The sequence below is a fragment of the Accipiter gentilis genome, chromosome 8 (assembly GCF_929443795.1).
Source record: "Accipiter gentilis chromosome 8, bAccGen1.1, whole genome shotgun sequence".
Classification (NCBI taxonomy): domain Eukaryota; kingdom Metazoa; phylum Chordata; class Aves; order Accipitriformes; family Accipitridae; genus Astur; species Astur gentilis.
Window position 1 is genome coordinate 35,619,266 of NC_064887.1, and position 15,024 is coordinate 35,634,289.

General features: G+C 50.2%; 1 protein-coding gene across 4 annotated transcripts in view; it reads left to right on the forward strand.

Moving 5' to 3' along the window:
• Window positions 1-15,024, forward strand: part of PBX1 (PBX homeobox 1) — a 134,475-nt gene that overhangs the window by 102,694 nt on the left and 16,757 nt on the right. For all 4 annotated transcript variants that reach the window (XM_049808889.1, XM_049808892.1, XM_049808891.1 and 1 more), the window contains 4 exons: window positions 3,955-4,199; window positions 7,172-7,362; window positions 8,325-8,460; window positions 12,161-12,320. In XM_049808889.1, coding sequence (XP_049664846.1) covers window positions 3,955-4,199; window positions 7,172-7,362; window positions 8,325-8,460; window positions 12,161-12,320 — 732 coding nt within the window. The remainder of the gene's footprint in view (window positions 1-3,954; window positions 4,200-7,171; window positions 7,363-8,324; window positions 8,461-12,160; window positions 12,321-15,024) is intronic.

Genomic DNA, 15,024 nt, shown 5'->3' on the forward strand with positions numbered 1-15,024 from the left:
CAGTCCTTTTTGAAGGCATATGCCAGCACCCTGTCTGGCAAGGACTGTTTCTCCTGCCCCGTGCCCCCCACCTTGCCCGTATATCAGGCTGTGTGGCTGCCCCAGCACGTGGTAACAGCCCGCACGGGTACTGTGGTGTGGGGACACAGGCACGTGTGGGGTGCTGGCTGCCCATCTTGTGAGCATTTAGCTGGCTGCTCTGCAGGTGCTCCTCGGAGATGCCCAGCTTGGTGGGAAACACCTTGGAGCATCTGAAAGCTTTGGCGACTCGATGCGGTTTCCATCCTGCGTCCCTGGATCGCAGGGCAGGCGAGGAGCTGGGAAGCTATTTTCGGCTTTGTCTCCGAGGCCAGTCCTGCCACCACCTCCCCATGTCCTGCACCACGGCCATGCCACCAAGCCAAGCCCAGGATTGGGACTTGGATGACGTCCTCTGCGCACCGTGGCTGTGATACCTTTCTCAAGAGGGGGAAGGAGCGAGCATGTGAGCTGGGAGCCATTTCTCAGCTGCTGGAATGGGTCTCCGTGACCCTGGTGGCGTCTGTGACCGGACCGCAGGCTGGTGGCTCGGCGGTCCCCAGCTGCTCCCGCTGCCGGCGTCGGTGACGGTGACCTGGCTACGGCCGCGCTCCTTAGTTCCCCTCTGCAGTCCAGCCAGGCAGCGGTGCGCAGCAGTGCGAGTGAGGACAAGGTGCGTGGCTTGGCTTTGCTTTTAAAATACATCTAAAAAAACCCAAATTATATATATGCACGCACACACACACATATATATATATTCGCATGTGTGTGTATATATATATATTTATATTAAAAAATGCATTTTGAGGCAGCGGGGGACCTCGGCAAGGGCCGAGCACCCTCTAGCGGCATTTGCCACGGCTCCCGGGGCTGCCAAGCCAGCAGGAAAGCGGCCAAGGACAGAAAGTCTTGCATGAATTTTCCTCCCCCCGGCTGCCAGTCGCTATCTTTCTTTTTGTTCTTCTTTTTTTTTTTTTCCCCCTCTTTAATCAGGAGCAGCAAATGGCGGGTTCTGGGGATGCCAGGGCATGGGTGGGAGCACGCCTGCAGCCCCTCGGCTCCAGCTTGCTGCTGGACCGCCAAGGATCATTCTGCTTAATTTATTTTATTTTAATTTGGTGGGAAAGCCAGCAGCCGGGGGAGAGTGGGAGCCTTTCGCGTTCGGCTGTCCAGGCACTGTGGGTCAGGTGCCGCCTGCACCAGCTCACCCCAAGCCTCCCGGCCGGCAGAAAGGGGGCCGCATCCCATCACAGGGGTTTTTTGGAGGGTCGGAGCCGACGAGGAGCACGGCATCTTGGCAGGAGGTTCGTTGGAGCCAGGGAAAGTGCCGGGAAGATAAAAAAGGAGCTTTTAAACAATCATTTTGTCTTCTCGGCTGAGCACAGCCTTCTAGGGATAAACAGGCAGCATCAGTTCTGCTCAGACACATTGGCCTTTCTATTTATTTACTCCCTAGCCTTATTCCAAGTGGGCAGCCGAGCCCAGGCCGTCTCTGCACAGTCCCCGGCTGGGCTCGGGTCTGTGCTGCGGGGACGTGTGTCTGTCCATCGGATGCTCGGGATGCACACGCCCAGTGGATGCTGGTCTGTGTGTGTTGCACGGTAATAAAGCTCAGGGGTTATACAGCGCTTTTCATCAGGAAGCAGCTCTCTAAACATAAACTAATTAATCACTCGTGCCTACCTGTCAGGTCGATGATTCCTGAGATTTTTAATCTGAAAATATTTCCCTTTTGAAATCCAGATGCACCTGTTTTGGCAACTCTTCTTTTGATTTGTTTATTTGGGGAGGGTTAATTTTTTTTTTTTTTTTTTTACCTGTGTTGCTTTCCATTTGTATTTGGGCTTTTGATGTGCTTTAATTTAGTGATTTATTTTTTTTGTCCTGGAAGAATAGGAATTTATCTCTTTTTTTCATAGCAAGTTTGTGTCTCACCCGTAGTCTGTCACCTCTCCACTTTCCTCTTCTTTTTAAGGATTTTGGCTACCTTAACCTCTTATGTCAGTTTATGGACTGCAGACCCCAAACCATTTTCTTGGTGAAATCTGACCTCTCCCCTCAGATTTATTCATCGGCGAAGCGTGTGGCTGGGTGCCGGCTGTGCCATGAGAAGCCTCCTGTGGTGGGGGGAGATGCCAGTCCTGTCTCCTCAGGGCTTGGCAACTGGCACCCAGCTCCAAATTTGGCACTATGCCCCCTTTGCTCCGTATAGAAACAATCCTGCCTAGCACGGAATTATTTATTATTAGCTTATCTTAGTGGCAAATTTACTGTTGTCGGGCTTTTTTCTATCTTTTCTTTCCCCGTGACCTTCCCACCTTTGTTGCCAGTGAATGTTTTAATCACAAAAATGCCAATAAATGCTAGAGTCCTGAAAAGAATGATTTCAGTACAGTTTGAGGCTTTAAAAAAAGCTGGTTTTAGTGTTAGCCAAACCTCTCAAGAGGGTCTTTTACTTCCATTTTATACTGAAAGTAGCTATATCTTTAACTTATTTCAGGGTGAGGAAGACCATACCTGGTGTTTGCCTGGGTTTTTTAGCTGCTCTGGTTTTACTTCTTATTGCCAACTGATTTTAGACTTCTTTTTTTTTAAATTATGGGGAAAATCACCCTCTTGTTTGTGCTGCGGATTCAGGGGGTCAAATTCCTCTCGGGTGTAAGCGGGCACGGCTTTATTAAAATCCATGCAACATTACCCAGCTCTGGATGTGCACAAGTGTGTGCTCGGAGGGGGCGTGTGTGTGTTTACAAAGTGCTTTGAGCTCCTGTGCCAGATGAGATGGGGAAATATGATTCATTTCTCTTAGGAAAGGCCCTTTTTGTTCACCTATCAAGGATTTATTTTACTTACTTTATTTTGCAGCTGCACAAACCTGTGCATGTGTGCATGTGGAAATCTCAGGTTACCTTCTGTGTTCAAACACAGATCATGGGGGGACACACGGGGAGCACATAGGGCACTGCCATCCTTCAAACCTGGGACATCCCGAGCGGTCAGGATGTTCCCATGTGTTTTTTCCAGGAAAGCCCTCACAGGAGAAGGACTTTTATTCGAAGCAATAATTGAGGCAGGGAGTACAAGGAAGGGAGGAAAGTTCTCTCCTTGGAACATCGCTTTGGGAGGATTAATTTGTTGTTGCTCCTTTTCTTAGCATAGTTTAGACTTCACTGGAACAACTTGATTCTAAAAAAAGGGGCATTTTCCAAAGAATAAAATTTATTTCATACATTTTTTTGCTTGTTTTTCCACTGCATGGCTAAACGCTTGGCCTTGCAGGCCCTCTCTGTCTGTATTTAAAGATGGGGAAACTGAGGCACAGTCAGCCCTCGGCTCTGTGCATCTTCCTCTGCCATCTGGGGTCGATGGCTGATGCAAATGCTGCAGGCTCAGTCCGTAAAAGACATGTTAGGTGACATGAGAGGATGCCTGGGCGAGCTGAGATCTGGACTAGAGACTCCCAACTCCCCATCCCATGCTTGAGTAGGGTTATGGCCCCTATCATTTCTGGCAGGAAGAATGGGTACATTTATTGGTTTTTTGGTTGGTGTTGCTATCAGTTTCGCTGCATATTTGAACACAAAGCATGGCTTTCTGGGTTACCTCTGTGGTGAGCTCTCTGCCAGTTCTGCCCTACTTCTTCCCTGTGGGAAGGAGGGGAAGAGGCAGGGAAGGGAGCGGGGAGCTGGAATGCCCCCGTCGCTGCTGCTGGGCTGGAGAGCCAAGGAGCTGCGCTTGGTGACGAGCACTTGGAGCATCAGGATGCAGACCGCCTGTTGCGGTATTCTTGGGAGAAGAAGAAAAGCCCCATTGATGGGGACTGAACCCCGCTGGTCCAACCTGGGATGCACATCCCCTTGCGGATGAGCGTCACCTTCCCCGAGATAAGCCCTGGGCACGACTCAAGCTTTTCTCTCTTCTTTGTGTCTCCTGCAGTGCTGAGCATTCGGGGAGCGCAGGAAGAGGAGCCCACGGACCCCCAGCTGATGCGGCTAGACAACATGCTCCTGGCCGAGGGGGTAGCAGGCCCCGAAAAAGGAGGCGGCTCAGCCGCCGCTGCCGCCGCTGCCGCCGCATCAGGAGGAGCCGGCTCCGACAACTCGGTGGAGCACTCTGACTACAGAGCCAAACTCTCCCAGATCCGGCAGATCTACCACACAGAGCTGGAGAAGTACGAGCAGGTAACAGGCTCCTTCGTGGCGGAGAGCAGGGCTGCGCAGGGGTGGTGGTCCTGGGATGGTGGGAGCAGGAACCGGAGCGGCCGGGAGAGCTGCTGTCCGGTGCTGGCACCATGGCATGGATGTGCACAGCCTGGATCGCTACTGACATCTATTGTTAGGAGCGTACGGGCAAATGCAAACTCTTGCTTGGGATTGGAATGAAAATGTGCTTTTTTAGGTTTGGGAGGGTTGGAGTTTTGCGCTGGGATGTGGCACGAGAATGGGCTCAGCACGGCTTGCCCCTTTGATTTTCGCTTTTCACTGCTCTCCTGATGTCTTGCCAAAAATTTGCCCTATGAAGGGGGAGTCCTCTTCGAGGTGCTGGCCTTGGTGCAGGCAGTTTTCCAAGCAAGGCTTGAATCAAAATATTCCTTGAATATTTTTTCTGCTTGAAAAGTTCTTTTTCCAGGGAAAAAAAGTGCCTTTTTTCTTGTGGAAAATGATTCTTAAAAAAAAAAAGAAAAAGAAAAACTATTTGGGTCATGAATGCAGCTATTGGTAACACTGACAATTGCATGAAAAGCTTTGCAAGCCAACGCTCAAAACCACTTTCTTTCAAACACTTCCAGATGTTTTGCAGATCTCTCTTCGCTGCTGCACAGCTTGCCCTTGTGATGAATGTGGTTTCTACCCAGAGGTTGTGGTTTATGGAGTGCGAGCAAGAAAGCATCCCTCCTTTTTGGGTGCAAGATGAGCTCCGCGGCCAGGGGCCAGGCAGGGTTTCAGGTCTCTGGTTTAATACCGTGTCTGCCGATGCGACAGGACTGTGAGCGGCTGCCGGTGCGGGGGTCTGTAGGGGCAAGCCAGCCCAGCCCCCATTTTACCAGGCTAACTGGGTGTGTGGTGGGGCTGGGGGATGTCTCTCCCCTTCAGGTGCCACATTGGCCAAGCTGAGGCTGCTGGTTGGCATCTTCGGACCTACACCTGGGGGTGGTGTGGAGCTACTGCAGATGGGTGCCTCTGAGCTAGAGCTGGAGTCAGGGTGGCCAGGCAGGGCTTTGGTGTTGGAGAAGCCGAGCATGGTCACGCCATGAAAGGCATTTTGGCAGAGCATTAGAGGAGGAGGGGGTGGCAGAGCCCAGGGAGCAGGCCGTGGACAGGTTGGAAGGATGACCTTTGGTGGCTGTCCTCAGCCCTTGCTGTCATTCCCTGAAGGCACAGAGACTTGGTGGTGAAGCCTGAGGGAGCCTCAGCCATCCCACGTGGGTAGGAGTGGAGAGCACGTCGGGGCTCATCTTTCAGCCCCCAGGCTGAAGAGGGGGAGAGACCCCATGTCCTCTGCCACCCAAACCCTAGAAGAGACCCTTGGCGCAGCCAGGGACAGGCTTCAGGGGATGAACCTTCTGCTCCTTCCCTACCTTGGACAGGAGTTTTGTTTGCTTTTCTGATTTTGTTTCTGTGTCGTTTTTGCTCCCCAAAGGGACATCCAGGTGAGAGAAGCCTTTCCCCCAGCCCCATGGGGTGAGATAGGCCACATCTTTCCTTCTCACAACCCACTGTCGGGGTTGGTTTTGCCACCGAGTTGCTTTGCAAATGGCTGTGCCTGTCCACATCTCCAGTATCACCACCCGCAGTCCTGCAAAACCAGGGTTCAGGGTTTCTTATCCTCCATCCCCCTCTCTCCAGTCCAGTTGTTGGTGGCTGGGGGAGCTCAGCACCTGGCTTCTCATGGCTTCTGGCTGCTGCTGTGACAGCATGGCACTTGCTGGCGATTTTGCCTATAATGCTCTTTATTTCACACCAAGAGGAGGCGAGCTGAAGTTGCTCAGGTGTCTGGGAGCAGAGAGGCACCTGGCTGAGAGCTTTTATAGCCGGCGCTTACCCCGGGAGATGGGAACTGTCAGCTGAAGCTGGTGATGGGCGATTGGAGGGGCTCTGCTGGCCTCAGGGATGTCTCCTTGTTGGGTCTGAGCCATGGGTGGGGATTCAGCTTGGAAGCGTGGGATGGGAGAGAGTAAGTCAAGCCCATGTCACCAGTCCACAAAATCAATGTCTCTTTCCCCTGCTAGTCCCCTTTTCCCCATCAGGGGCTGGGAACTGGGGACGCTGTCCCGAGAGCAGCTGCCCATGTCCTGGGAGCACCAACAGCGTCTCGAGCCTTCAGTGTCCGAGTGCTGCTCTCAACCTGTTTTTCGGGGCTTGGTTCTGGGAATCGGAGGATCCTGTCGTGCCCATAAGGTGCTCATGGGGATGGAGGAGAGGGCAATGAAGTGACCTTTATGTGGCCTCAAAATCCTTCCCTTGTACCCCCGACTCCTCTCGCTGCTCTGTCCTCACAGCACAGCATGGGGACAGCAGGAGCAGCCAGAGAGTGCTGTGCCAGCAGCAAACTAATTGGGATTATTGCCTGCTTGCCTTTACTTGTCAGGACTCCTGCCTCACTCAGGGTTTAATTATTATCATTATTTACTTCTTACCTCATACACTAAGAGCACAGAGCAGGGCTGTGTTTCTCTGGAAGCTGCTCCTGTGAAGCACAAGGGGCTCCGCAGGACACATGGTGCTGGGGTCCAGCTGGGGCAGTGGGAGGAGGGACAGCACATCAAAAGATTCAGGGTCCTCCTCAGATACAGCTATAGCTCCTCCGGTCCCATCCAGAAAAAAAAGTGGCTGGGACTTCTTCATGCTTTACATGAGCCCTAGGGCTTCACCTGCCCCAGCTCCATCCATGATCCCTGAGAGCAAAGAAATTGGCTCCTGCCTCTCTCAACATGTTTGTTGGCAGTCACTCATGCCCTCTGCTTAGAAGACCTGAAAAATTTCTCTCCCCTGAGCGCCGGCACACTCTTGTTCTGGGACTGCACTAAAAAGCCCCAGCCATTGAGGCCTCCATTTATGTCTTCTTCCTTAGCAGTGTTGCCTCTGTACCATCCTTGACGCTGTCAAATGACCTTCCGATCCTGGGGTTTCTTTTGCTTTTCTTGCCATCCCAGGCATGCAACGAATTCACCACCCACGTGATGAACCTGCTGCGTGAGCAGAGCCGAACCCGACCTATCTCACCAAAGGAGATAGAGCGGATGGTGAGCATCATCCACCGCAAGTTCAGCTCCATCCAGATGCAGTTGAAGCAAAGCACGTGTGAAGCCGTCATGATCTTGCGCTCCCGATTTCTGGACGCACGGTGAGTTCACCCCACCAAACCTTTCTCCCCACCCACTGTGCTGTATTGTTTAGCCCTGAGAGAGGTGTTTTGAGGTTCTGAAGTGAATCCAGGTCCATCTGAAGGGCCATGTCTCTTGGCCTTGAGCCACAGAGGCTGTTTACCTTCCTTATCCTTTAGTTGTCTGTGGCTCAGCAAGGGAGGGGGCAGCATTTCAAGACATCCAGGCTCTTGTCTCCGGGAGGATTCCAGCTGTACCTTGAGAATTGCACATCCTGGGTTTGCTGTGGCAGAAGGAAAGTCTGTGGCATATTGCAGCAAACCTCTGTGGTGAGAATGTGCACTTCAGTTAGGGATGAAAGCTAATCCTCCAGCCCTTCCCGTCCCCTCTAAGTTCCTATTCTTTTCCTTCTGTTTCCATTGTCACAGATTTTTGATTTGCTGTAGACTTACTTTACTCCCCAAGGTGGTTACGTGCAGGCTGTGGCTTGGGCTGCAGCTTGGGATGGGGAGGAGAGGCGGCTACACTGGGGGTACGAGGGAAGAGGTAGCAGACAGATAATGCCCAGCTGTAAATTGAACAGACTTCCCCAAGGATATATCCAGAGCTGCTTTCTCAGCATGGAGCTTTGCAGAGTAACAGTGATGTCTTTGGCCAGGGCAGCGAGGTGTTGGGAGTCACCTTCCCAGGTGGAGGAGCTCAGTGCCAGTTTTAAGACTCTTCTGTGAGCTGGAGGCTACAGTGATAATTTGAGATGGAGACTTACTTGCTTTGGAAGGTGCTGAGAGAGGAGTCACCAGCAAGGTGCAGATGAGAAGCTTCCTGGCCATGAGTCTGTTGTACTCTATGCTCCCAGCAGCAGGGGAAGGAGGGAAGGAAGCGGGGAAAGTCAGAGTATCTAAAATTGCATTCCTATTTCTGGATTCCTGGCACTGATTCCCTTTCCTTTTCCTTCTATTTCCCCCTCTTTCTTCACGCTAAGGCGGAAGAGACGAAACTTCAACAAGCAGGCTACGGAAATCCTGAATGAGTATTTCTATTCCCATCTCAGCAACCCTTACCCCAGTGAGGAAGCCAAAGAAGAGCTAGCCAAGAAATGCGGCATCACAGTCTCACAGGTGAGAAAGCTCAGAAATACAGCAAAGACGGCTACTGCTGACGGGAAAACTTAGCAAGGTGAAGGGCACTCCAGACCTCAGTCATGTCTCAGTGTTGAGCATTTAATTACTAAATGAGTTTAGCACAAGTTAGTGTAAGTGGATGGGGGAGCTGACGGCAGACTTGCAGATTGAAGCCATGGATGGAAAAGGAGAATTTGGGAGAGGATCTGGAAGGGATAAAGACTTCATAGACCAATGGCTGTGTGTGCAGCCAATGTATTAAAAGCACAGAAGTGATGTGGCTTGACCCACAGAGGCAAAGTCTTCTCAAGGACTTAGTGCTGAGTTGGCTTGCAAGAATAGCTCGTTCAAGCTGAAAGTCCGTTCTTCAAGCAAAGGGATTCGAAGGCAGTAGGAAGAGTTGTGCAGATTTTGCTCGATAAGGTAGAATGGACAAGGTCCTGGTGGGAAGGGTTTGGGTCAGACAGGCTAATGGTTATAGTTTGTGCTCAAGGAGGGTGGGCTTTGTCATGGTTGTTTCCCTCTGTCGTTACTCTTGTGCTGTGGAACATGACATCTCCCTGACTTACTTATCCCTCAAAGAAGGGTGGTCAATAAAGACAAACTGAATTATTTCCATACATTCAAGGCAGCCATGTAGTTCCTGGAGTCTGTAGCTTTGACCTGGGAGCTGCTGGGACTTGTGAGGAGTACAGTCAGTCCTTGAAGTGTTCAGCTGTACATTGCTCAGGCCTGCCCTTCTTTATTTCCTCTTTTGCTGGAGCAAGCTGTGCGATGGAAAGCCAATCTATATGGCCTCTGGTAGTCTTGTCCTCATGTGAGCTTAGCGCTCCCTCTAGGCTCCCATTGTGTTCCCCATCTTGGGCCGCTTCCCAGCCCCAGGCACATGCCTGTTCGTCGCTTGAGTAAACTGAAGACAGCAGTAGCATCTGGTGTCCTTGTGAGAGCATGTCTGCCTTCAGCAGGAGCAACAGCATGCAAGGGTAGGTGTCATCACTGTGTTGAATGCCTGCTGAGTGACTCCGATTGCATCCCCTGGGTCAGAAGACCCAAACATCTATTCTGCCCAGAGTTACCTACGAGAGACAGCACATATTGGCTTAAGTAAAACTACAGCTGTCCTGACGCTTCCCCTCTCACTTTTAATTCATCTGTTCACACTTACAACTTTTCCCTCACAAAGCAAAAATGCCCAGGAGAAATGCTGCACTTAGGATATTTTTTGACCGTGCTGTATCAAGGCTGTTTTGTGCCTGTCTCCAGGATCTCCGTCCCTTCTTTGTCTGAAGAAGGTAGAAACAAACACACATCCAGGTCCCTGTTTTTGCTGAGGCTAGGTGGGAACATGGGACAGCACAAATCTGTGCAAGTCAGGAGCAGAGTTGATCTGAACTCAGAGGCTGATGGGGGTATGCAGGTTCTTTGCTTCACAAGTTTTAAGTTGATCGATTGTGGTGGCCGTTTTATCCCGACTTCCTTCCCTGCGGTGCTCAAGAGTTCACCCACTGGCTACAGCATTTGAAGCCAGAAGAGCTGTTGTAGAGAGATGGCCAAGTGGGAAGGTCACAAAGGAGCACGTTGTCATTAATGAGAAAGCTGGACCAAGAAGTGGAATGGAGCTCCTCGCCAACAGCAGCTGCTCCGGGTGCCGTTGAAGTGTTCACTCCCAGATCTGGGTTGGGTGCTGCTCTGAGTTGCTTACTATCTTTTGCCTCCCAGGAGTCTCTGCAGGTTATATTTTCTTTTTCCTGCTCTGCAGCAGCACGGGATTGGATACCTGCAGTTCAGTAGCAGGTAAATTGGTGGATGAAGCCACTTCTATGTAGAAGCTGCTGAATCCTCTAGGAGCACTGCAGATAAAAAGCATCATAGGAATAAAAGCATATGGGTTTCAGTTAATCAACACCCAAGCCAAAACAATTTCCCTAAGATAAGAAAAAAATCATAAGCTTCCCAGGATGAACATCCAGTATTGTCTTCTGTGTCTCGGTGCTTGGACAGTCCATTCAGAAGGGGGAGCACTGATATACTTGCTCACCAGCAAGCAAAGGGAGAACGTCCTTGGAGTCCCACCACAGAGGTTGATCTGCTAGCTCAAGATTGCAGCTCTGAGCAATCCTAGGAGTGTTGGAGCTCTTCTGGGAGAGTTGCAGCATCCTCTGGCATTTGCCCTTTCTCTTTATCCTGATGAGCTTTCTCAAGCAAGGTCAGTAGCAGCTGGAAATTGTCTTCTGCTTAGAGATCTGCATGGAGGAAGACATTCCCCTGACGCTCTGTGTTCAGTGTTGTCAGAGAAGAAGCTGAAAGCTGCTTCCCAAACTGTAGGTTGAATATTTCCGACGTCTTCTCTGAAATTGTTCAGTGTGACATAGCAGCCCCAAGTGAACAGCATTATCATCAGCAGGGTACTGAGCGGGATTTTGGGAACGCTGAGTTCATGGTGGTTTAGAAGGTACCCTGACGTTTTTTCCCTGGGAAGCAGTTCTGGCCAGATACCACAGCCTGGTTTCACAGACTTCGGAGTTAAGCTATCACTGTGCTGAACCTCTGACATGCAAACTTTGGGGTATTTATCCAGACACCTGGCAGGTTGTCCAAGTGACCTTTCTGTCAAGCATTCACACTACTGATCCCAGGATATCACCCTGACAGTCTGCAAGGATCACTGCTTGGGCCTCTCCTTGGGGCTTTCTGAGGTTCACACATTGCACTGCTGCAGGCACAGGGAAACAGCTTTCACCAGGACTGGCACAAGCAGAGCTGCACCGCTTCATTTTGCCTTCAGATCTGGCCCATCATTTTCAGCCACCCCCCTCACTTGTGAAGAAGTTCATCCTGCTGCTTTATTTTTTTTTTAAATAAATCCATTAGCCCCATTCAGCACATTTCTAGGCACTTAGACACATCAGACCTATACTGGTCTCTGGGCAGACACAATGGAAACATCTCCTGCACCTTTCTGAGGGACACACTTGTTCCCTGGGACCAAAGTTAGATCTTACAACAAGCCCTGTGCTCCCTCTCCAGCCTTCCCCTGGAGCTCCCTGTTTATGTAGTGGCGCATGGTAAACCGTACCAAGCCAACTTCAGCTGGATGAAGAAGACCCACTTAGGGCCTTTTGCACTGATTTCGCTCAGATCAAAGGCAGAGCTTCAGGGATATCAAGGCAATTTTGTGTGTCAGCCAGGCCCCAGTAAATTCGTTGGTTGTTCTCCCTGAAAGCCACACTGGCTTCTCCAAAGGGAAGAGAATGGGCATCTGGGAATCAGGGCATCTGTTCCTGTCAAAGGGATACCATGGAGGAGGCAAAGAAAAAGGTCCAAAATGACACATGCCTGTTTTCAAATTGTGCAATTTCAGGGTCATTTGACTTTCTCGGGTTTTTTTAAACCCATCTGATATTTCCATGTGGTAGGTCTAGCCGTTCCTGTGGAGCTTTTCCATAGTGGATGTCCCATCCGTAGAGGAACCAGATATATCCACACAAACCCAGAGCTCCCAAGGGGGTCCTGCCACCTTTCGTGGGCTTGGTGTGGCATGTGTGGGTAGAAGGTGCTTCCTTCCACAGCTAGGAAAACGGGGAGTGGGGGGAAAGAATATGCATTGCTTAACCTGAACTAGGCCACCTTCCTCACTGAGCTGCACTCACTGGAGCTGAACCATTAACATCTTTGTCTTCTCTTAAACTCGCTCTAGGTATCAAACTGGTTTGGAAATAAGAGAATCCGGTACAAGAAGAACATAGGTAAATTTCAAGAGGAAGCCAATATTTATGCTGCCAAAACGGCTGTCACGGCTACCAATGTGTCAGCCCATGGAAGCCAGGCTAACTCACCCTCAACTCCCAATTCAGCTGGTTAGTTTTTGTTTTTTTTTTATTTTGGGTCGTTAGTGTTCGTTTTTTTGTTCGTTTCCCCTCTCCCTCTAATCTCTCTCTTGTTTTCTCCTTTTGGTTATTTCAATTTTTATTCTCTGGTTTTGGTTGGCTCACTATTGTGGTCTCTTAAAAAAAAAGAGAGATGGGTTTGGCTTTTGGGGTTGTTTTGGGGGGGGTACTTTATTTTCTTTGCCTTTCTTTCCCTCTTTTTTATTTTATCTTTTTTTTCTTTTCCCCTTCCCTGTTCTCGTTTTCGTTGGAAAAACGATGTGATCAGACCTTGTGACTGACGGTGCCGCATTGGGGGTTATATGCATGGATGGTAAACACAAACCCAGAAAAATGATCTGAAAAAAGTTGCTGGGATTGCTTGCACTTTGGGGGTGGGGGGGTTGAAAAAAATAATTTAAAAGTTGTTGCATATTGATTTTATTTCACTGGGGCTGAAAGCATGAGTGGCCCTAATGGATAAAACCCAGCATTTCTGGGATGTCCTAACTCATGCCATTTTGGGTGTTGTTTTCGGTAGATTTTTATCCTTTGATTTTCTTTGTGTTGTGGTTACCTTTGATTGCTTACATGACAGTGTCTGGATCACCTGCAAGAGTGTGCTCTGTGTTAATTTTATTTTATCTTTGTGTTCAGTGCGATCCAGGGAACTCCATGGGTCATTCCCTTCCTTTTCCCCCTTTCCTGCCCATTTGCTCTGGTTTCCATTTGTTTGTTTTGAGGGTCAAAGGCACAGAGCACTTTGCCCAGATTTCAACTCCTCCGCTAGAGAACGATGCTTAGTTCATGTGTGGTGCCTGCCACAAGGACAGTCGACCCAAAAATGATCTCAGGCTGCAGTCGGCTGGTTGTGCGCTCCCAAGAGTGATGGAAAATTGGGATTTGTTTAAAAGGAGGGGAAAAAGTGAACTTCATGGGTGCCATGTACTTTGTTATCCATGCAAATATCTGTATGCCTGTTTTCTTTTCAGGGGTGGGAGGGAGAGTGGGAGTGTGCCACTCTTGTGCCTTTGAGCTCAGTGTCTGCTCATGGTACCCTTTCACTGGGGTGTGATGTTTGCTGTTATCAGGTAGGCTACTAAGAGGGAGGAGGAGGTGGGGGAGCAAGGAGGATGGTGGGCAGCAGGAGAAGCTGGATGTTAAGTAGACCACCAGTGGTACAGCATGCAAATGCTGATTGCTATTAGGACGTGCTTCTATATTGAGCGCAACCTTGCCTTGACAGTTATCAGAGGAATCGCACCCCAGAAGCACCCCCAGATCTGGAGGATTTGAATGGAAAGTGGAGACCTAGGGGTCAAACAAGGGGAGAAACCAGTGGCATGGGTCTCTGGCTGATCTCCCAAACCAGAACCCCCTCAGCGGGAAGGCAAAGGCAGTCTGTTACCCACAAGCTAACGTGGTGAGCGGTGATTGATCACTCAGTGCTGGGGAACTCATCCATACTTTGCAGGACTCATGTGGATGGCTTGCACAGGAGCAAGTGGTAGAAGGCTGATTCAGTTGGTCAGTGGAGAGAATGCCCTACACACAACCCCTTAATTTCCAGGGGGTGTGTTACTTGCTAGGGGCGTCTGTCCCAGAGCCCCCTAGAGCAGAGATGTTGCAGCTTTTGGTTGCAGGTCAGAAATACTGGTGGGAGGTATCTGTCCCACCTCCTCCTCACCCAGGGCTGCCTGTGAGCGAGCTGTGCCGCCTGCTCTGGCTCAGCTGAGGTGCTCAGAGGGCTCAGGTGGACATGGCAGAGTTTTGCAGGGACAGATAGTTTGCAGAAATTTTGATTTTGTTTCTTCTTGGTTTGTCAGGGTTTTTTTCCCTCTTCCATTGTTTGAACTGCTGAAGATTAGCTGCCGTTTTAAAAATGTCATCCTTTTCAAACAGCTCACTCAAAATACCTGGTCAGGTGGGGTCTCTTGATATTAACACCCCCCTGTAGAAAAGGCTGGAGGGTGGAGAGCAGAGCTATGTGTGTTGAGGGAGATGCCTACTGCCTGTGATGCTGTCCTGCAGACCACATCAGCTTGGACCAAAGAGACACGGCTTGCTTTCTTTTCTTCTGTCTTCAACTGAAGTCAGATCTAAAGGTCTGGAATAGCAAGGGAAGAGCTTCAGATTGCTTAAGTGGATTTGGATCTGGCCTGCATGTAGTGGAATAGGCATTTCCCCAGTGCCTGCCCAGTTAAGTAGTGTTCCGGTGCAAGGCTGTTTCTTTGTCTTCCCCACAGGCAGTAACATGGCTGTTTCAAAGATAAATTGGCCGGTACCCTGCAGTAAACAGCTAAGATAATCCCTGGATAATACTACACTTTCAAGGAAGGACAAACAGTCTTGTTATTAACGGGTACGACTTGAGCTCCTGGGTCCTCTTTCTGGCTCACTTGTCTGCACTCCAGAAACATTGACCTCTTTTCATGTGCCTAATGTGGCAGCAGTGCTAAAGCAGCACATCAGTGCGAGGGGAGCTTGTGGGCCGTGGAGATCCTTCTTCTGCTAGAAGCAAAGTGTTTCTAACCTGGCCCAGATCCCACTACCCTCCCTGTATGCTGCAGCAGCAGCAGAGCGGTGGGGAGGCCCACTGTCAGCACTGCAGTAGTCTCTGGGTCAGCTTGCAGAGATGGTGGGTTTGGATGTCTTTGTAAGTCCTCTCCTGAGAAGACAGCTGAAAGGGCCTCAG